At 41.5% G+C, this 21936-nt stretch overlaps 1 protein-coding gene across 1 annotated transcript in view; it reads left to right on the forward strand.

The window, feature by feature from the left end:
• The first annotated feature begins 19 nt into the window (after window positions 1–19).
• Window positions 20–21936, forward strand: part of dnah1 (dynein, axonemal, heavy chain 1) — a 38696-nt gene continuing 16779 nt past the window's right edge. The window contains exons 1-50 of the mRNA XM_030052458.1: window positions 20–37; window positions 244–405; window positions 823–926; window positions 1194–1353; window positions 1459–1591; window positions 1678–1836; window positions 1985–2240; window positions 2419–2576; window positions 2730–2941; window positions 3253–3551; window positions 3828–3978; window positions 5013–5206; window positions 6573–6798; window positions 7048–7167; window positions 7262–7344; window positions 7513–7654; window positions 8422–8577; window positions 8764–8962; window positions 9174–9427; window positions 9651–9863; window positions 10081–10245; window positions 10454–10575; window positions 10984–11089; window positions 11189–11368; window positions 11463–11603; window positions 11869–12032; window positions 12134–12247; window positions 12332–12520; window positions 12689–12794; window positions 12909–13022; window positions 13118–13267; window positions 13504–13590; window positions 13688–13874; window positions 13971–14062; window positions 14183–14337; window positions 14426–14603; window positions 14701–14895; window positions 15027–15146; window positions 15535–15693; window positions 15825–15926; window positions 16024–16164; window positions 16285–16445; window positions 16555–16712; window positions 17019–17192; window positions 17599–17777; window positions 18167–18397; window positions 19753–19949; window positions 20535–20670; window positions 21035–21243; window positions 21424–21595. Coding sequence (XP_029908318.1) covers window positions 20–37; window positions 244–405; window positions 823–926; window positions 1194–1353; window positions 1459–1591; window positions 1678–1836; window positions 1985–2240; window positions 2419–2576; window positions 2730–2941; window positions 3253–3551; window positions 3828–3978; window positions 5013–5206; window positions 6573–6798; window positions 7048–7167; window positions 7262–7344; window positions 7513–7654; window positions 8422–8577; window positions 8764–8962; window positions 9174–9427; window positions 9651–9863; window positions 10081–10245; window positions 10454–10575; window positions 10984–11089; window positions 11189–11368; window positions 11463–11603; window positions 11869–12032; window positions 12134–12247; window positions 12332–12520; window positions 12689–12794; window positions 12909–13022; window positions 13118–13267; window positions 13504–13590; window positions 13688–13874; window positions 13971–14062; window positions 14183–14337; window positions 14426–14603; window positions 14701–14895; window positions 15027–15146; window positions 15535–15693; window positions 15825–15926; window positions 16024–16164; window positions 16285–16445; window positions 16555–16712; window positions 17019–17192; window positions 17599–17777; window positions 18167–18397; window positions 19753–19949; window positions 20535–20670; window positions 21035–21243; window positions 21424–21595 — 7983 coding nt within the window. The remainder of the gene's footprint in view (window positions 38–243; window positions 406–822; window positions 927–1193; window positions 1354–1458; window positions 1592–1677; window positions 1837–1984; window positions 2241–2418; window positions 2577–2729; window positions 2942–3252; window positions 3552–3827; window positions 3979–5012; window positions 5207–6572; window positions 6799–7047; window positions 7168–7261; window positions 7345–7512; window positions 7655–8421; window positions 8578–8763; window positions 8963–9173; window positions 9428–9650; window positions 9864–10080; window positions 10246–10453; window positions 10576–10983; window positions 11090–11188; window positions 11369–11462; window positions 11604–11868; window positions 12033–12133; window positions 12248–12331; window positions 12521–12688; window positions 12795–12908; window positions 13023–13117; window positions 13268–13503; window positions 13591–13687; window positions 13875–13970; window positions 14063–14182; window positions 14338–14425; window positions 14604–14700; window positions 14896–15026; window positions 15147–15534; window positions 15694–15824; window positions 15927–16023; window positions 16165–16284; window positions 16446–16554; window positions 16713–17018; window positions 17193–17598; window positions 17778–18166; window positions 18398–19752; window positions 19950–20534; window positions 20671–21034; window positions 21244–21423; window positions 21596–21936) is intronic.

Genomic DNA, 21936 nt, shown 5'->3' on the forward strand with positions numbered 1-21936 from the left:
TAATCTGAATTTCCCCAAAATGGCAGAGAACGTTGGAGTGAGGTCAGACAAAATTACCAAATGTGTTTATTTCCCTTAACGTACTACTATTGCAAAATGATGTGCAGCTGATTTAAATTGAAATTCTGAACCCACCCAGGGGCTACAGTCTAAGGTTAGACTAGTGGGGCCGGGTTTCAAAAACAAACAAGGTTTCCTAAAAGATGATCAAGGATTTTTCCACATGTCTTATTCTGTATTCAGATGGATAGAGTACCAGGTTTTGGGCGGCTGGAGCCACATCCACCCAGCACGCCTCCAATATCCAGGTCCTCTGCTCTGAGTCACAGGAGAAAACTCTGTCCTATCCAACCGATGGGGATCTACTCAGATATTATTAGTCCAGCAGCCAAATCTAAACACCAGGTAAAACCACATAAGCTAGTACGTACATTTAAATATTCATAGACACATTCCAATTTAGACATGACCTGTTTATTATATGCAAAATGCTAACCTCCCACTTTGCAATGACTACAACTGCCTATTGATTAGTCTTATGGAGGAGGACCGGAGGCCCGTCCGAGTTTACAGAACCAACCCTTCCTTGAGTGTAACACGCCAAAAGGTGATATATTAATAGGCCACATTTTAACCGTGTTTTAGTCATCTCTGATATGCCTCACATGCTCCAATTCAATATTAGTTTAAGAGGTGCATATGTGCTATGCTTCTTTCTGTCAAATATGAGTTTTTTTTTTTGTTTTCTTAGTGACAAGCTTCAAAACTCCACCGGACCTATGCAAACTGATTGAAATGGATAGCCATGGGCCCACCACACAGCAACCTCAGATCACTGATTTCTCTCCTAATGGATATACACCCAAGGTCCAGTTGCCCTACATAACCATGCCTGGTGAGCGCCCCCGCAGGGCAGAAATAGAGAGGTACGTTTGTGTGCAGATGGAGGAGATGCTGGAATCCAGCAAGAGTCAAAGAGCTACTAGCATACATAGTAAGAGATATTCTCTTACATTAGGTAGTGTTGTGGGATCTACAAATTGGTTTACAAAAGGTGTCTGTTATTATGACATAAATGGAAAGAGTGAATAGTCAAGAATGAACAAGGAGGGAAACACAATGAAAAGTCGTGGGTCATTCATTGTGAATAAACGCTATCACATTACCATTTTATAGTGTGTCTCTTCCATTAGGCGTAGGAGGGAATACCTGAAGCTTGACATTGTCCAGCTCCTGGCTGAAAAAGGCATAAACTCTAATCTACTGATGCCAAGACACCAGAGCAGTGGTAACCAGCATGTGACCACTCCAGACAATTATGCACCTCCCGTGTCAAACTACCTACCCTTAGAGGTGGGCCTAGCAGCATTTATTTTGCCTCTTCAATCTTTCTATAACTTTCCATAGCATAATGTTATGGACCTTGACTCACTCATCTGTGCTGGGACTCTCAACCAGATATTTGATAATGAGGACTATGACTGCCGTACTCCAGAGGACTGGCTTTCCCTGGGCTATGATGAAGGATCACCAGATCGCAAACCTATACCTGCTAAAGCCCTGCTGCCTACAACTGACAAGATTCCACCAGGTAAATTGCCTACAGACATGTATAAACACACAGGGATGTTCAATTCTGTTCCTCCATGGTTCTCTCTTTTCTCTCTCTTTCTGAAGACGACCCAAAAAGCCCCTCCCTGAAGTATGACTGGCACTTTGTTGGGGTTCTGGAGTATAGTAAGGAGAAAGGCCAGTACCTGGTTCAGAAGACTGACAAAAAAGGGAGATTGACAGACCATAAAGGAAAACCTGTTTTAAATGGAGGATACCAAAAGGGTAATTTCCATTGCTGCTTTGCCTTAGCCAGTGTTTTGTATCTTCTTATTCTAATGATGCTGTGTTACTCTTGTCTCAAATTTTCCTGATCTTTCTTTTACTATATGTATATGTATATGTATGCCTCCTGTCTCCATTTTCTGAGTAGGTGTAACCCCCATGCTGAAAGCCACTCAGTACTGGGTGCCCAGGATCAGATTGTTATTTAGTGCTGAGGACCCCCGTGTCTTTGCCCAGCGGGTCCAGTTTGCCCAGCACTCGAGGGAGAATGCAGAGGCCCTCATCCTCTACAAGTTGAGTGTAGACTGCATGCCCATCTGGAGTGGCAACCCCTCTCTTGACACCCACAGTCTCGAGCACATCAAAAAGTCTGCCTTCTCCACTCCTGGCCCCAGACTGGAAAGGTGAGCTTCAGTATTAAGGTTTGACTTTGTGTGTTGCCATCACTTATAATTTCCTCTCTGCTCAATGTACCTTCCTGTCATTACAGTTTTATTATAGATGTTCTTGGGTTTAAAAACGTTGCCTTATAAATAGGTGTTGTTTAAAGGGTGAGTAAGAGAAACATCATTATTTGTGCAGTCTGCCGGAGTGTGTAGGGCACCTGGAGGAAAAGGTGAAACTGGAATATGATCGTACCATAAACCGCATCATTTTTGACAAAGTAGTAATGAGCCATCCAGAGGAGTTCTCACACATCACCCTGCCAAAGAAAGATCCTGAATGTGTACCACAAAAAGGTGCGTCAGTTTGCCTTGTCTGTATGTGTGTGTGTGTGTGTGTGTGTGTGTGTGTACGTCTGTGTTTATGGTGTGGTGGGATCAAAATTTTATCAGCCAGTATTCCTTTTCAAAATGTAAACCCTGAACACTGCATTATTCTTCTGTCTACAGGACATGTGTCTGTCCCTGACTATCACTTCAAGATGAAAAGAGCTGCATTTGTCTCCAAGTCCCTTCTGACTAAGCCAGAGGTGATCCATGTATTGTCTGAAATAGGTGCAGAGTGCAACAAAGTGACAGACATGAGTCTGTTCCACATCACCTTGACCAAGCCAGTGCGTCTGGAGGAGTTTGAGCTTACCCAGACTCAGAAACATGAGCAGGTATTAATTTAGCTAATGCTAAATTAATGGGAGTCATCTGAACAGTTGTGGCTTGTTATGTGGGTCATGTTGAAATCAACCTCTACAACAAATCTTTGCTTAATTTTAAACAAAGATGGTGTTGGAAAAAATGCTCCTACCAATTAAATTAATATTAGTATTTGCAAATTTCTGCTGATTATGTGAGTATTGCTAGAGGGCCAAACAATACATGCTAGTTTCAGCCAGTCCTCAGACTACTTGCAGACACAGGAACCATATATGTGGAGCTATATATAAATAAAGCAGTCAAGCCTTTCCTTCTTTTCTAGGTAGGCTTGTTTCTTCGGGACTCATGGGTGACCACGCTGTCTAACACAATCCGTTTGAAGCTGAGGGATGTTGGCCCTGGCTGGTACAGCCTAAATGAGCATCAGTGGGACTTGTACAAGATGTCCAAGCTGTACAGCCTTATGTCCCTGGTGCGTTACAAACTTCAGGACTCGCTGCGCTTTCTGGTGCTGAACTCCCTGAGCAGCCTGACTCAGATGGTGTTAGACACCTGCCACAGTGTGCTGACGTGTCCTCAGGATCTGGTCTGGGAAAACGACCTTATCACCAGCCCCTACAAGTAGGAGGAACTTATACATATATGCACACACACACACACACACAAACACCCCAGTACACTTTAGTGTACTGGTTGTTACATTTAAATATAAGTTCTGCCACTCCCTTTATTGAAATTGGTCATTCTCTCTCAATAAATCCTGTGGCTAGTCTTATTATATGTTTTCAGTTTTAATGTGTGTGTGTGTGTGTGTGTGTGTGTGTGTGTGTGTGTGACATGCCATATTACTGTGTTTTAATATTAGGGTGGTACTATTACTCCACTCTCTATATCTAGACCAGAGATGAACCCTCTTTTCATGGTGGAACTGGTTCTGGATCAGAGTGGTGTCCATTACAAGACTCCTCTGGAAAACTTTGAGACATGTCTCTTAAACCTGTTTGATAAGGGCATTCTGGCCACATACAATATACCACAGCTTGATAAGGTAAGACAAAGGCATGAACTATGTCATACATAAATAAAGAAAAGTGATCTAAGTGTGTGCATGTAAAAGCCAAATCATGCTTCTCTTCAGTGTTTGTGGTTTTTGTGGCGCGGACAACACAGTCTCCATGTACACCCAGTGATTCAAGGTTTCCTCTTGAGAGAATGGAGTATGAGCTGTTGCCATAATGATGTTGCAGTACTGTTCACTTCCAGCATTTATTTTAGAGTCCTGCTAATCATTGCAATGGGGCCTTTTCAACACTGCACTTGGTGTTACAAAAATGCAGATGTGCATGATCACGTACTGAGACCCTTGGTGGAATACTGCTGTTGAAGTTGCTTAGCCCAAACAAACCGCAAAACCATGAATTGGTTTTAACCTCTTCACCTCTGCTGACCCCAGTAGTGGGTTCATCATCACAAGTGCATGTTCTAAATCCACAGAGGTGAATTTTAACTTGTAGTGGCTATCTCAAGGTTTCCAAAGATACCAAATATGTCCTGCTTAACTGGGAAATATGCCCAAACAAGATGAACAAGACCTCTAGATATTCTCTTTTAAAGATTCTTTTAGGCATTTTTGCTTTGTTAGATAGATACGTGGGATTAAGTTTTGAAAGACCGGGCAGAGAGGGGGAATGACATGCAGCAAAAGGCCTTGGCCAGATTTGAACCTGGACTATTGTAGCTAAGATTTAAGTATTATATTATATATTATAGTAGTATATGGAACATGCTCAACCTGTTGAACCACCAGGGCACCCTCGAAGTTTTCTATTTGATGTAATGATGTAATGATAAAACAATGACATCTTGAGTTTGAATATTTTGGAGCCTCAAAAAAGTTTTGCAACCAGCAGATACAGAATATGAAGCTGATTAAGGGGAAATTGAAGGAAAATTTTGAGTTCAAGTCTTCTTCATGATATACTCTGCTGTTCATGATGATAATGATAACGATGATACATTTTAGGTCACTGGCAGTAAAGTTGCAGGTAATGGTGATATTCAGGTGTTTCTTTTATGTGCCAGTTTGTAATGCAGAAGATGTTCATCTGTGGCACTCCCCTGCTGGAGTCGGTGGCTTTGTGGGATGCAGCCGTCACTAAGCTGAGAGAGAAAGTCTGCATGGCTTTGCGCCAAGCTACCATACCCCTCAGAGCCTACGCTGCTGAATATGAGAAATACTTGGAGCTACACAACTCAAACATAGAAACCCTCCTCAAGTAAGATGGTTGAGACTATGCTGTGATTTTCACAACGTTACCATTTTCCCCACAAGTTCAAGGGCATATGAATGGCAGATATGTTACTATGTAATACTGTCAGATCAGTCAAGATTTGTGGTCCAGTGAAGATGCTCCCCTTATTATATGAAAAAAAGGATAAAAATACAAGGATACAAGGAAGTTTATTGGTCATTACACAACAGGATGTATATAGTCGGGGAGCCAAAGTCTCAAAAATGGGTTGAACCTGACATGGTCTGCCATACTTTTTATTTGTGTTTTTTCTGTTAACTTTGATCCTAAGAAACAATAATTGGAGGGTCTGCTCTGCTGGAAATATAGCGAAAAAAAATTGTGGCCATTTTAGTGTACTAGTAGAGCATGAATGCCGCTGTTACAGGCATACATTTGGGATGAGGAATCATCAGAAATATACTTGCTTTAAGACTGTTGTGGTCGTTTCAGTTAATTATCATTCTTTGCCAAAAAGACCTTCCAGTATTCACTAAAGTCACTGTCACTTACCACAGATGATGATGAGCAGCTTTGAAATCCGTCAGTTACCGTCGGTTGGTTGTGTGTGTAAGTGTGCCATGATACTTAATAACCAGCATGTTTTTCAGAATTTTGAGTTGTCTAAAATTCCATTGAAGTTCGGTGCCTGTTGATCGCCAACTAGTAGTTAAATCACCACAGATCCAATGATTTTGGTTGGATTTTTATCATTTTTTTCTGTGGAATGAGTATACAGTTTGTTGAAAAGAATGGCATATTGACTGATGTCATAACTTGGTGAAATAATTGATTGCCAATGAAGTAAAGATGAAAATATTGGAAAAAAGTGAGAAAACGCCTAATTTGTTTGCATTAAATTGATGCAAAATAATTAAGAAATGTGTTTTAAGAGTTATTTTTTCAGTGGATGTTGTCAGCACATGTGTTCTCTGTATCTGGAATGCATTGATTGACAGCCTACCCAACCCACTGAGGATTTGAGGGAAAAAATCGTTTTTAACATTTTTCTGATAAAAAATACAGGGTGCATACACTAAAATGGCCACAATTTTTTTTCGCGATATTTCCAGCAGAGCAGACCCTCCAATTATTGGTCCTTAGGGTCAAAGTTAACAGAAAAAACACAAATAAAAAGTATGGCAGACCATGTCAGGTTCAACCCAATTTATTGAGCTTTTGAGACTTTGGCTCCCCGACTAATAATGAAATTAAAATGTGGTTCCCAGGATGTGCAGGATGATTTTCATTACTAATTGACCATTTCCCATCACATGATTTGTTTTTTACTGACAGTAAATCTAAAAAAAAATCTTAATCACTGTGTGTGGGTTTGCGATTTGTCTTCCAGTACCCTTATCCCAGCAGAGCAGACGGCTCAGGAAATAAAGGAAGCGGTTCTTCATCAATTGAAAGAAAAAGAGAAACTAGACCACTCCTTGCCATCTTCCATTGTCATTGGCCCCTTCTGTGTCAGTGTAGAGACTGTGCGTCAGTCTCTGTCTAGAAAACGAAGTGCTTTAGCCAACAAAGTACTAGACCACTTTGCCATTTGGCTGCGCAAGCAAGATGATGATGTAAGTCCCAATTTTTGGGAAGGAAAAATAGAAGACAACAGGCAACATGACCACGGAGTGTATTTAGTGTGTACATGTACTGTATGAATATTTATTTAAGTACATATCATCATTTTTGTGCATAGAACTTCCATTTATTTCTAATTAGAGATGACTTTTTTGCTTTTACCCTTTGTGTCCCTGATCATGTCCTTGAACAATGTGAGCATTGTGACCTAACATATTTGTGGGTGTATTGTATTTTTCCAGGTATGTGAAGAGTGTGAAGTCATCTGGAGAAAGCTATATGAGAAGCCCAACAGCATTGAGGAGCTGACAGATAAGAGGGATTGGATGAAACAAATTCCTGAGCAACTCAAGAGTTACAAGGTGCAGATGGAAGGGATGAACTGGCTGTTCCTGTTGTGTGTCATATGAAGGGTTACTCTCAACAAATCTTATTTGTCCTATATGCTCACAACAGGACATTCTAGGCAAGGCCTTATTGGACTATGAAGTAATGGACATGTTCCTCTACAGTCTGTCTGATGAGGATAATAACCGAAAGTAAGACTCTTTAATGCAGGTCATGCAAAGTCATTATGCTAAATTTTGGGAGACTGATATTTGTCTTGTTTTCAGGTGGAAAGGAGAGTTATTTTTGTGTTGATAATGGTTACAATGATTTGGGGGAAATAGTAACTGAATGGTAGTGACTAACTTTTATCTGTGCAGGCAGACAGCTATTGGGTGGCCTCGTAAGATAGCGACTCACATTGAAGCAGTAGTTGCCCAGAATGTGGAGGATGAGGAGCACTTCCACAAGATTCACCTGGTCAACCAGAGTACCTTCCAGGACCAAATAGAGTCCTTACAGGTCAGCTCAGCTGTCTTAGTTATTTCTTAGTCCATAATATTTCTTTATAAGGCACTTGAGGGTGGGGAAGTATTGACACATCAAGCAGCTGGAAAATGACAAACAATAGGCACACTAACTGGAACATCTAAGTAATGGGTTTCAATGAGCAATACAAACAGTAACATGCCATTTTGAAGCTAATTGGAGTCTCAGAGCAGCTACTTTTTACCATGTTGTGACAAGCCTCTAATGAAGAAAAATAGGCAACACATTTAACCCACCTATTATCTTGAGAGTCAGGTTGACTCCATTTATGGTTTAACATCTCTAAATACATGTACATGTATCATTTTGTTTTGATTTTCACATCACATTTTGTTTCTTTGGGGTCTATTTGATCATAACGTGTTTTAGCTGTATAAAACATAGAAATATCAACTGACACTGAGGAACTATAACGTGCCATTTATAAAGTTTAAAAAACTTCATTCTGCATTAGGGCCCTTACCTAACATAACCTTTCCTGTAGTAGTGTGAGAACATATGAAAAACATGATTCCCACAAGAACACAGGAGGGTTAAAATGTCAAGGTACACCTTTAAACATTTAATGTCTTACAGACTGTCAAGAAAATCTGCAGCTGTCTTGTCATATCTCTACAGTACTATTTGTAGTTATACTTAACTCGATTTCCAAAACCAAGGACTCAAGATAATCTTACAACTTCTCTTTTGCAAGTTCAGCAAAGTAAGTTCATCACCAATCACCAGTTATGTGTTTACAGTTGCTGGTTGCTGGGCTAACTTCTCGCACAAACATTGATTGTGCCCATGAGACAGCCAATGAGGTGAGATGTGCAAGCAAGCAGCTTAAGGAGTGCCAGGCTCAAGCCCAAACTAACAACAACAGAGAACGTCTCTTTAAGATTCCCATCTCCAATGTGAGTGGAGAAAACTATGTCCAGCAATCCCTTTCTTCAAGCAAAATAATGTATTGATACCTCTTTTCACACCAGAAGCCAGGTTGTTGTCATGTACATTTTCCCCTGGTTTGAACTATTTAACAAACTGGGAAAGAATACACATTGACTTGCCTTTTGCTAACAGTTGAATGTTGCGTGTCACAGTATGACCATCTTCAGAAGCTGATAAAGGATTTCCAGCCCACCAGGGACCTATGGACCACCACCTCTGACTGGCTGCGTTGGCAGGAAAGCTGGTTCAGTTGTTCACTCTCTGCCATTGATCCAGAGCGGCTGGAACAAGACGTCACAGATGCATTCAAGACAATGCACAAGTGTGTCAAACAGTTCAAGGATGTCCCTGGTCAGTAACACACACATTACTACATATATTGGTTTACAAGTTGAATGGATATGTGTATGGATATGTGTAGCTGTTAGAATGCTCATACTACACATTCATAAATCACAAGTTGATAAATCATAATAAAGTGTGATTCCCAATGCATCTGACCTCAGTTTTCTCACCAGTCTCTTTATCTTTCCCTTCTTCCTTGGTGTTCATCCTTGTCCAGACGTCCAGATGGTGGCAACTGAAATCCGCAGCAAGATTGAGGACTTCCTTCCTTATATTCCTCTGATCCAGGGCCTGAGAAACCCAGAAATGAGGAGCTGCCACTGGCAGATGCTTTCTGATCGGATCCAGATCAATGTCAAGCCTCAAGCCAACCTGACCTTGTCCCGTTGCCTGGAGCTGGGCCTGCAGAACCATGTGGATGAGATAGCGCATGTAGCTGAGGTGGCTGGGAAAGAGTTTGCCATTGAACAGGTACCACACACAATGAATCAGCTACTATGAATAGTTATGGACCCAAAATATGTGTTGCTTACATTTTGCACTGTAATGTATTTCATAATACTTGAAAAGAAGCGCAGGCATAGCAATGTTTGAACGCACTGCATTTTTGATGTATGTATTTTGTACTGGTCAAATTTTAATTTGGTCTTTCAAAGTAAACCATGTGATCACACCTTTTCACCTTCTCACCCAGGCTCTTGAAAAGATGGAAAATGAGTGGTCGACAATAGTTTTCTGTGTGCTGCCCTACAAAGAGACTGGTACCTACATAATCAAGAGTCTAGATGAGGCCTCGCAGCTGCTGGATGATCACATCACAATGACCCAGAGCATGTCCTTCTCCCCCTTCAAGAAGCCTTTTGAGGACCGCATCACCGCCTGGGAGAGCAAGCTGAGATTGACACAGGTATACACATACACACACACACACACACACACACACACACACACACACACACACACACACACACACACACACACACACACATACAAACACACACACACACACACACACACACACACACACACACACACACACACACACACATTAACAGGAAGCCATACAATTTCCATAGCACTGCAGTTACTTAAAAGGTGCTGGTGCCCTCTCCTGGTGCTTGCAGGATGTGCTGGAGGAATGGCTTGCATGCCAGCGCTCCTGGCTCTACCTGGAGCCCATTTTCAGCTCTGACGATATAAATCGCCAGCTTCCCATAGAGGCAAAGAGATACCAGACAATGGATCACACATGGAGGAGGATCATGAAAAATGCCTTTGATAACCGCCAGGTCTGAGCTGCCTCAACAGTTCCCATCATTTAAGATTGAGGTTTATTTTTGTGGATACAGCAAACCTGCAGCTTGATAATTTGTTGTGTGTGTGTGTGTGTGTGTGTGTGTGTGTGTGTGTGTGTGTGTGTGTGTGTGTGTGTATGTGTGTGTGTGTGTGTGCGCACGCGCACTGTGGACATGTGTGTTTTTCTTTGTTAATCCCTAGGTGATTGACCTGTGCCCAGATGTAGATCTGCTAGAAAATCTCAAGAAGTGTAACATACTATTAGAACTGGTTCAGAAGGGGCTCAGTGACTACTTGGAGACGAAGCGAGGCTCCTTCCCCAGGTAGGCCCCACAGGCCCTTACACTCCCCTGGCTGTCTGTTTCTGATGGTGTTAAAAGAACATGTAAAAACAAGTCATAATATTTGTCATTGTTATTACAAACATTCTTGAGTTTGTATGTATCATCTACTGTTAACACGTGTTACTGCATACACTGGAAGGCTGAATGATCAAGATGACAATCCTAATAATTTTGCTGAAAATTATGATAATATTATTAATCACAATCAATGACATTTATTATATGAGGAACCTCATTATTTATTGCACTTTGGCTTTAACATCTAGACTGTTTTAAGTGAAACATATCAGTATTCTGCAATCATTAACTGAGAAAAATAACATCACAGTATATGATAACTTGTGTGGGACTAGTACTATGTACTGTATATTGAATATTTGCTTGTAGATTCTACTTCCTGTCAGATGATGAGCTTCTGGAGATTTTGTCCCAAACCAAAGATCCCACCGCTGTACAGCCTCACTTGCGCAAATGCTTTGAGAATATTGCTCAGGTTTGTGCCTACTGGTTCTTTCTTCACAGTTACTGTCATTTAAGACTTCTTGAAAGACAGCATGCGTATCACATGACTAAGAACTCTGTTGATTCTCAGCTCAAGTTCCAGTCAGATCTTCAAATCACACATATGTACTCTGGGGAGGGAGAGGAGGTAAAGCTGTTCCTGCCAGTGATGCCTAGTGGGAACGTGGAAGACTGGCTGAGGGAGGTGGAGAAGTCTATGAAGGCGAGTTTGAGGGATAACATCGACCGCTCACTCAGAGCCTATGCTGAGGTGTGTGACCCTGACCACTGTCACAGATTTTTGTGTGTTTCAAGCAAGAAAAACAGACAGTGAACATGTGTTTTCTGTTCCCCTGCTTCCTCAGCAACCTCGTACAGAGTGGGTGTTATTGTGGCCTGGTCAAGTGGTGATTGCTGGCTGTCAGGTCTTCTGGACCACTGAGGTATCTGAATCCCTGGAACGGGGAGACCTGGCTGACCGCCTCTACCCACAACTACAGACACAGGTGTGGAGGAAGTATTATGTCTTTCCTCCACAGGTGTGGAGGCAGGCCAAAAAAAAAAAAAAAAAAAAAAAAAAAAGTTGTATTTAATTGTTGTACTGCTCACATTTATAGTGAACATTTTACAGTCTTTATATTGACCATTTACACTAATTTATACTATTTATACTAACTATTTATACTTATATATATATATATATATATATATATATATATATATATATTTTTTTTTTTTTTTTTTTTTTTTTTAAATCGATCTTTTGTTTAGCTGGGTGACTTGGTGCAGCTGGTGAGAGGACGTCTGTCCAAGATGCAAAGGAGTGTGCTCTCTGCCCTCATCGTCATAGAAGTTCATGCTAAGGATGTAGCAGCCAAACTAGTGGAGGAAGGGGTCTCAAGTGTCAGTGACTTTGAGTGGATCAGCCAACTCAGGTTTACCTGACTTTTATTCACTTCTGTTAATTGTTCACTCAAATATTATCTTTATAAAATATTGTGGTTACAGAAATGAGTGTGATACTCATTGTTTGCAGATATTACTGGGCTAAAGATGATTTGTACATCCGAGCAGTGAATGCAGAATTCTTGTATGGATATGAGTATCTAGGCAACTCTGGACGTCTGGTCATCACCCCACTCACTGACAGGTCAGCCCTTATGTACTCTAATTACTGTTTCTACAGCTCTTATTATGCTGTATACTCTTTGAAATCACACCCTGCCTCTTTCAGATGCTACTTGACCTTGACAGGGGCCCTACATCTGAAGTTTGGAGGGGCTCCTGCAGGTCCTGCAGGGACAGGAAAAACAGAAACCACCAAAGACCTGGGAAAGGCCCTGGCCATCCAGACAGTGGTTTTCAACTGCTCTGACCAGCTGGACTTTATTGCAATGGGCAAATTCCTGAAGGGACTGGCCAGGTAAGAGAAACACAACTTGAAGTGTGATGGAATATCAGATTTAATGTCAAGTAGCACAAACCTCGCTATCCATTACATCCATCTTGTATTTCTGTTGTATGTGAAACTAGGGTATTTCTCTCAGAGCATATACTCAATTATGATTGACTTTGTCTTCCCCTCCCTCAGCTCTGGGGCCTGGGCATGCTTTGATGAGTTTAATCGTATTGATGTGGAGGTGCTGTCTGTAGTGGCACAGCAAATCACCACTATTCAGAAGGCCCAACAGCAAAGAGTAAGATTCTGTATAAAATCTAAAAAACTTAGTAATACTCAGTAACACAAAACAGCAATTGAATGTACTCTTACAACACTCAAATACTGGTGTGCATGTTGCTGGTGTTTTTAGGTGGAACACTTTGAGTTTGAAGGGACAGAGATCCCTCTTGTCCCCTCTTGTGCTGTCTTCATTACTATGAATCCTGGTTACGCCGGCCGCACTGAACTGCCTGACAATCTCAAGGTTTTTAAATAATGATGACATTTCAAATGAATACGGCATACTCCATTGATTATGAGCAGCTGAACTTCCAACACATTTGATTCTATTGTTTACAGGCCCTGTTCCGTCCTGTTGCTATGATGGTCCCTGACTATGCTATGATAGCTGAGATTTCCCTCTACTCATTTGGCTTCAGTGATGCCAAAGTACTTTCCAAGAAGATAACAACCACTTTTAAGCTCTCCTCTGAGCAGCTTAGCTCTCAGGTGTGGACCTAGAGGAGTGTTTTTCAAACTGGTCATATTTTTCAGTTTTATGCCCAAGTATATTTCATATATATCTTAAGAATTCAGCCAGGAGAGTTGGTGTAAATAACACTGATAAGTCGATTATTATTGTATTTTATGTAGGCTGAGAATACAGACAAATGCCCAGTGTGCAAAGGCATACTGAAAATGTGAAAATGTCAGAAGTGCTAACTTTTGCTCATGTTTGTATGAAGGATCATTATGATTTTGGAATGAGAGCTGTGAAGACTGTGATCTCAGCTGCTGGAAACCTGAAGAGAGAAAATCCTGATATGAATGAGGTTAGATTCTTTCTTGCAGCTAAAAATAAAAGGTTTTTTATTTGATCAGGAAAACCTATACCCATACCATAAATACTGAATATCCCTCTGTCTCCAGGAGCTGATCTGTCTGCGGGCCATTCAAGACGTCAATGTACCAAAGTTTCTGCAGGATGACCTGAAGCTCTTCAATGGTATTGTGTCGGACCTCTTCCCTACGATCAAAGAGAAGCCTATCGACTACGGCACACTGGAGGAGTCCATACGGAATGTCTGTGCTAAGAAGAACCTGAAAGATGTAGATGGTTAGTGTGGTTAGAAGCACAGAAAAAAACATGTTTTAGGTATGTTATTCCCTGTGTTTTGAGAATGGGTCAATGATGGAATTGTGGTGATTGCAGGCTATATTACAAAGTGTATTCAGCTGTATGAAACCACTGTGGTGAGGCATGGTTTGATGTTGGTTGGACCTTCTGGATCGGGTAAAACCAAGGTGAGTGTTTTACAGGTCTCTGTGGTGCATGTATTTTATGCATAAGTCTTCAGAATTGACAATAACTTTGATTTTGCAGTGAGAAGTCATTTGTTTAAGCTTTACTTTGGCATGTGTCAGTGCTATGAGATACTAGGTGCTGCCATGACAGCTCTAAAGGGCGAGCCCTCTGTGAGTGGAGGTGTGTATGAGTCAGTTCAGACGTATGTCCTCAACCCCAAGTCCATCACTATGGGTCAGCTCTATGGGGAGTTTGACCTGCTCACACACGAGTGGTAAGTACTGGTTTGTTCTACACAAACAATAGAACAAATTCAAATGTAGATACATACACACACTCAGACCTTTTCTGCTTCCCTGTAGGACAGACGGTATCCTATCATCTCTTATCCGTGGAGGGGCAGCGTCAATGGATGAGGAAAAAAAGTGGTACATGTTTGATGGACCAGTGGATGCCGTGTGGATTGAGAACATGAATACTGTGCTAGATGACAACAAAAAACTCTGCCTCAGCTCCGGAGAAATCATTAAGCTCAGAGATGTAAATAATTCTCTTACATTTTCACGTTTCTTTTTTAGGGTTATGGTTTGATCTTCTGTAGTAAATTTTTAAATAATCATGTGCCTTTGTCCCACAGACGATGACCATGATGTTTGAGGTGCAGGACTTGGCGGTGGCGTCCCCGGCGACAGTGTCTCGCTGTGGCATGGTCTACCTGGAATCCAGTATTCTGGGCCTCACACCCTTCACAGAATGCTGGCTGAAGAAGGTCCCTGAGCCCCTGAAACCATACTCAGAGCAGCTCAACGTCCTCTTCACCAGGTTCTTACAGGTAAATGGGAAGACAGCATAACTGAGCAAGAGAATGACTAGCAGACAGAATGTTTTACACATAGTAGATAAAAGTATTACTGCCTTGATGTTTCAGGACAACAGTTTTCTTTTCCTTTATTTTCCCAACAGGACTCCATCACATTTGTGCGTAAATCGGTGAAGGAGGTCATCGCTTCTCTGGACAGTAACCTGACCTGTAGTCTGCTAAAACTTATGGACTGTTTCTTCAATCCCTTCATCCCGCGAGAGGTCTGTCTGTGGATTCTGTGTGTTGGGATAACCCACATTAATGGAGTACATTGGCTTTGGGGCAAATAAGCTGTTTGAGGCAAAGCAATGCTGTGTGACAAGAAGATTGGAACAGTTTTATCTCTGTCATAAGTAGCTGGGGTGTTGTGATGTGGTGGCTTGTACCACGATCTAAATCTACACTGTGTGCTGCAGCGTGAGCATGCACTACTGTACATAAACAAATACACAACTTGACACAAAGGTGAAACTGTTTACAGTCTATTAACACGGTCTATTAACAATTTGATCAGACAATCAGTTTGACACAGACTTTGTATTGTGTTTGTATTCCCAGACAGAGTTTTGTTGGTTTTGCTCCCATTGACCATGCTCTATTGTCTTGTAGGGTGAGAGGCCACTTCCACAAGAGAAACTTAACCGTGTGAAAGAGCTGATTGAACCCTGGTTCTTTTTCTCTCTGGTGTGGAGCGTTGGAGCCACAGGAGATGCTGCCAGCTGCCAGCGCTTCAGTGCCTGGCTCCGGGACAAGATGGTAGAGGAAAAGGTCAGACCATCATCTGACAGACACTACTTTTGAGATTTTATTTCAAATTTACTTTTTACGGATAATTTTAGCACAGTAATCTTTTTTTCCAGAAGTATATTGCTCTTAAAGTGAATGTATTTGTCTTCCAGATTCATTTATGTTTTCCAGATGAAGGCCTGGTATATGACTACAGGCTTGATGATGCAGGGATCAGTAACATGGGGGATGATGGTGAAAACAAAGAGAGAAAAGTATATGGATGATGCTTATAAATTCTATGGATACCACTGAGACTGTTAGATACTTTTTTGCTATTGCCCAATTCTTTTTGTTTGCTCTGTATTATAGGTTCAGTGGGTCAGCTGGATGAAATATGCCCAGAGTGCAGTAATCACCTCAGACACAAGCTACGCTGATATCATTGTTCCCACCCCTGACACCGTGAGAAAGTCTTTTCTGCTGGACATGCTGTTGACAAATAAGAAACCTGTGAGTGCCTGTGAGAACTGTGCCGTGTGTTTGTGTTTGAAATAAATGTTAAAACAAAAAAAGTGAAACTTTTAAAACTTATCAAACTGAATTGTGGAATTTTTGCACTTTTTTGGTCAGGTACTCTGTATTGGGCCAACTGGCACAGGGAAGACTCTTACTATATCAGATAAGCTACTAAAAAACATGCCAACAGACTACATCACACACTTCCTCATGTTCTCTGCCCGCACCTCAGCCAACCAGACTCAAGATTACATTGACAGCAAATTGGACAAAAGGTATAGTAATCTTTTTGGTTCTCTAACAGCATTCAATCAACTGCACATTACCTACAGTGAACGAGTATCTTTGTGTCTGATCATTACAATCGCTTGGTTTGAATGGCAGGCGTAAGGGTGTGTTTGGCCCTCCAAACGGGAAGTATTTTATCTTCTTCATTGATGATCTGAATATGCCTATGTTGGAGACCTATGGTGCTCAGCCTCCTATAGAGCTGCTGCGCCAGTGGATAGACCATGGAGGCTGGTACGACAGGAAGCAGATAGGTGAGAACATCTAAGCATATTTATTGTTGTAACTATTGTGATAGACACCATATCCTCACCATTGCCAAATACGTAGTCATTTCCACCAGTTGTGATGTAATAAGCTACCCTTGAGTGCTCTCCATATTCCTAGCACTGTCTTCCTGTCCCTTGTATTTCTTTAATCCTTGGCTTTTACTGATTCTGAAAGTGATACATTGTACAAATAATCACTTATAAATGTGTGACTTAAAAATATGTTTTACTTAGCTTCATGCTCAGTTGATTTGAGTTTTTTCCTTGCTTTTGCCCATCCTTACCTCACAGGGACTTTCAAGCGCCTAGTTGACATCAACTTTGCTTGTGCCATGGGTCCCCCGGGTGGAGGGCGGAACCCCATCACCCCACGCTTCACACGCCACTTTAACTTCTTATCCTTCACAGAGATGGAGGATGCTAGCAAGAAAAAGATTTTCTCTACCATTGTAGGCAGTTGGATGGGTGAGTTAGGACTGACAATATATTTTAATCTACATATCAGAAGAATCTTGACAGAGGTGAGGCAGGGTGGAGGGGCTAGTTACATTAGCTTAAGAAACCCTGATTTTCTAATTGAGGCTTTGTTCTGTTTCAGATGGAAATATGAGTAAAAAGGATCCAGGAAGTAAGTCAGAGACAGAGAGAAAAGAAGTTAACAAAAAGGAGCGCAAATCACTTGAAATTATTTGATAATCGGCATAAGTTAGTGTAGCTTGTGACAAAAATAAGTAGGCATGGTTTGAATGATGATGAAAGTGTCTGATAAAGTTTTGTGTCAGATCCTACCGTAAATTAAATGGATTTTCACCCAGATTTTTCAACCATATCTTTTCTCCCTTCCACCCCCCCCCCCTCCTTTTTTCATCAGAACCTGTGCCAGCTATCCAGCCACTGAATGAGCCTCTTGTAGATGCCACTATGCGAGTCTATTCTACCATTACCTCCCAGCTCCTTCCAACACCAGCTAAGTCCCATTACACCTTCAACCTGAGGGATCTGTCCAAGGTCTTCCAGGGCATGCTCATGGCTGAGGCGGGCATGATAGAGGTAGTTAGCTTGAACTGAATGAAGTCAAATTGAAATCATTATGCTGTAATATTGTATTATTATGGTAGCATATAGGAATAGTCTCAGAACTTAAGGCATTAGCCATTTAGGCATTTAACTACTCAAAAAGAGTACAGCAATGACCTTGTAATCCTACATCATCAACATAACAAGCAGCCAGTCATAAGGAGAGTATGGCTTGGGCCTGTTGTGTCTTAACAATAGATGCAGCAAGTATTTGTGGGTCCCGGTTGTGGTTTTAACATGCATTTTGTGTGACAGAAGTGGTAGGTGAAGAAGTAGGAACTGAGGATAAAAGTTTGGAAGATGTTTTTTGTTTTTTGCTTAAAATCCACAAATAGGAAAACTTTAACTTTGACAATTTTCAGGACCAGTTACAGCTGCTACAGCTTTGGTACCATGAGAGCTGCCGGGTTTTCCAGGACCGCCTGGTGAATGCTGAGGATAGGGATTGGTTTGACAGGCTCCTGCAGGCCTGCATTCAGGAGTTTGGCTGCAGCTTTGAAGAGGCTTTGCTCTGCCAACCAGTCCTTTATGGAGACTTTATGATCCCTGAAGCTGACAATAAGGTCTACACACTTATAGAAGACAGGGAAAAGGTGAGGAGCCCTGCATCTGAATTGCACTGTAGGATTTGGTGTGTGCCTCTATTGCCATTAAATAGCCAACCAGTTGGCTTTTGAAGAGAGGTGTAATACAAGACAATCATTTTATCATCCCAAGTATTGTGCTTTATGAATATGCTTCACTTCTCTTTGCATGTCATCACTCAAATTTTCTTCCAATCCACATTAAAAATGAATGCATCACTTTATAACAAAGCAAATGATAAACAAAATTTGATAAAATAATTACTGGATATACCTTCAGCATTGCCTCTGCTACTTTGTAAATGGCACTTGTTTAAAAATAATCCAGTCCAGGGCCAGAAAAGGAGGACTCATGATGAAAGAACATCACAATGGAGAGGGGACTAACTTAGAAAACTGTAAAGAAAAATCCACGAAATGGAGGAAGGATAATGGACCAATAAGCAAACTGTGAAGAAAAAATTATTACAGTATGTTAATAGTCTTTGTATTTATTTTTGATACACCTAATATTTTTCAGTGTGTTATACCATAAAACCTTGCATGAAGCCCAGCATTAGCAGCAGCAAATGGGGCCTAAAGAGCATGTGGACTTCATGCTAAACTTTGTAATCTGTGTCCGGTTATATTTCAAACTGCAGACCTATTGGTTTATAGTTGGATTTTCCATGCCTGACCCATGCTAGTGGCACCAGAGTCTGGCACCAGTGGCTGTTGCTGTGACACATTTATATGTTCCTTGGCAGGAGACAAGTGGTAGTGAGGGAGGAGGGGAAATGAGCAATAGGAAAGACAAATGGAACATAGCCCAAGTTAAGGCAATCAGAGCATGTATGCAGAGGTGAAGGTGGAGAACACAGGGCAGACAGGCTGAAGATTGGAAATCTGAACTGATTAACTGAACCATGAACACTAACAGACTAACTAACAGAAAGCAAAACAACAAACATGCAGGTGAGGGAAACAGGAACAAAGTAAGCTGGTTACAAGCTGGGAGCTGGAAACAAAACCGACGACAACAACAAACTGGCAGAACTGAAAGCTGAAAACTTAAATGCAACACTGAATTAATCAAGGAATCAGGAACATAGTGGGTGGACAGGACAACAGGCAGGGAGCTGATTGGCTGGTAGAGGGGTAAGGAGCAGGCAAAACAAGGTAGGTAGGACTACAGATCATAGGAGGTTACAAAAAGAGCACACAGACCATACCAAACAGAAAACTAAGCAAAGCAAACACAGGATTGTGACAATACACGCATGTCTTTAAAAAGTATTAATAATCATGTGGATAATGAATTAAGTTTCATTCTGTCTTATCACTGACTTTGTTTCTTCTGTATTACTCTGTATTGTATTGTCTAGTTGTCCAGGGTGATGGAGGAGTACCTGGATGACTACAACCAGATCAGCACCACCAAAATGAAGCTGGTGCTCTTCATGGATGCCATTCAGCATGTGTGTCGCATTAGTCGCATCCTGCGCCAGCCCCTGGGCAATGCCCTGCTTCTTGGAGTGGGTGGCAGTGGGCGCCAGTCACTCACCAAGCTGGCCTCATATATGTGAGACTCCCATACTTCATCTGCCTGATTGTCACGTACATGCAACTCTTATGCTAGTTCTATGTATTAGGTACCCAGTATAGTTTGTGACCACTTGTGGTGTTATAGTGTACACAAGGAAAACAGATCCTCTTTTTATTTACATTAGTAAAGTACTTCCAGCATGTCATGACCAAGGGGCTGACATATCACACACAGTTGTAAACAATGCAACTTTAAAAATATTACAAAGTAAGTGTTTGAAAATGTCTCATACGTTTCTCCTCTCCATCTCATCCTATCTTTATGACTGAAGTACATCTACAGGTGAAATCAGTAGTAATCAGCTGTGATCTTTCTGTGGACTGAGCTGCTCAGTCTGCTTCAGTTAAACAGAAGCTATTCTTAATCTCTGTAGTCTCAGGTTTCTCTAGAATATGAGTTAGAAGTATCTGGTTCATCAAACGTCTGTGGCCTTTACACATTTTAATGAGTAAGTGTAAAGGGGTCAACAAAACCACATGCTTTCCTGTTCTTGTTTCCTTGTTTATATCCTAGTTGGTCATCTAGTTTTCTAGTCCTCATAGTGTGTCTGTCTGTGCTCAGATCAAACTATGAGTGTTTCCAAATTGAGCTGTCTAAGAACTATGGTCACATAGAGTGGAGGGAAGACATCAAGAGCATCATGCTGAAAGCTGGCCTTCAGAACGAGCAGATCACCTTCCTCTTTGTAGACACACAGGTAAATTCCTCTCTTACCACTTGCTTCTACAATATACACAGCCCCACTGGGAATGTGCATCCTGCCAGACTCAGCTGTTTATCTGACATAATCAAGTTATATACTTACTGTAAGTCTCTAGATAAGAGCATCAACACAATGCCTAAATATATAAATCTCAATGTAGATGTAGATCTAAATGTAGATACCTGAAAAAATACAACATAGATTTTTAGATTTTGTTCACAGAAATTCTATAAATATGTGGATTGACTGGAAATCTACAAAGAGTCGGCAAATGTATGTGTTTGCGTGCTGTATCAGTATTGTCTCTTCAACACAAAGCAACAGCTTCTCCATAATTGCGCTGGTATTATTCCCCCAGATTAAGAGTGAGTCATTCCTGGAGGATGTGAACAACATACTGAACTCCGGGGATGTTCCCAACCTGTATGCATCAGATGAGCAGGAGCGCATCCTTACAGCCATGAAGCCGGTGGTGCAGGACCTAGGCCAGCAGCCTACTAAAGCCAACCTTATGGCTGCCTACATCAGGAGGGTCCGCAGCAACATCCACACTGTACTCTGCATGAGGTTAGCTGTACCTGTACAGGCAGCCTTTTTAAATTGGTTTATGTTTCCTACTTTCTCCCTAGCAAATTTGTATCATCTTTTCTCTTCCATGTCATTGAATGCTTGTTACCCCTCCTTAATTCTGCCCTCTCCGTTTTCCCCTGCTCTCACATTTTCTTCTCTTGATTTCTCCCTCTTAAGTCCTATAGGAGAGGTGTTTCGTTCCCGGCTGAGACAGTTTCCCTCGCTGGTTACCTGTTGTACCATAGACTGGTTCAGTGCCTGGCCAGAGGAGGCCCTGCAGGCTGTGGCTAACTCCTTCCTCAATGAGCTGCCTGAACTGGAGGCCAGCCCCACAGCCATAAACGGACTGGTGAGGATGCTGTGTGTGTACATGAACATTGCTATGAGTGTGTATAGATGTGTGTGGGCATGCATGATACATTCTGGACATGCATGTGGGTACTCCCTGCTCAATTGTCATCAGTCAGCTCAAATCAGTTAATTGTAATATACCTATAGTTCATACAGGGCTAGTGCAACTCACAACAGTATATTGAGTAAGAATCACAATACAAGTTTTGATTTTGGCAGTGAAGAGATCATTTTTTATGCACCCCTGATGTGCTCATAAAATGTATCGTGCATGACATTAAAGCAGATCTAAGGAGGTTGCAGCTGGGGTAGTGGTGGTTGAGCGAAAGCAGCAGATTT

The sequence above is a fragment of the Myripristis murdjan genome, chromosome 5, assembly GCF_902150065.1.
Source record: "Myripristis murdjan chromosome 5, fMyrMur1.1, whole genome shotgun sequence".
NCBI classification, from domain to species: domain Eukaryota; kingdom Metazoa; phylum Chordata; class Actinopteri; order Holocentriformes; family Holocentridae; genus Myripristis; species Myripristis murdjan.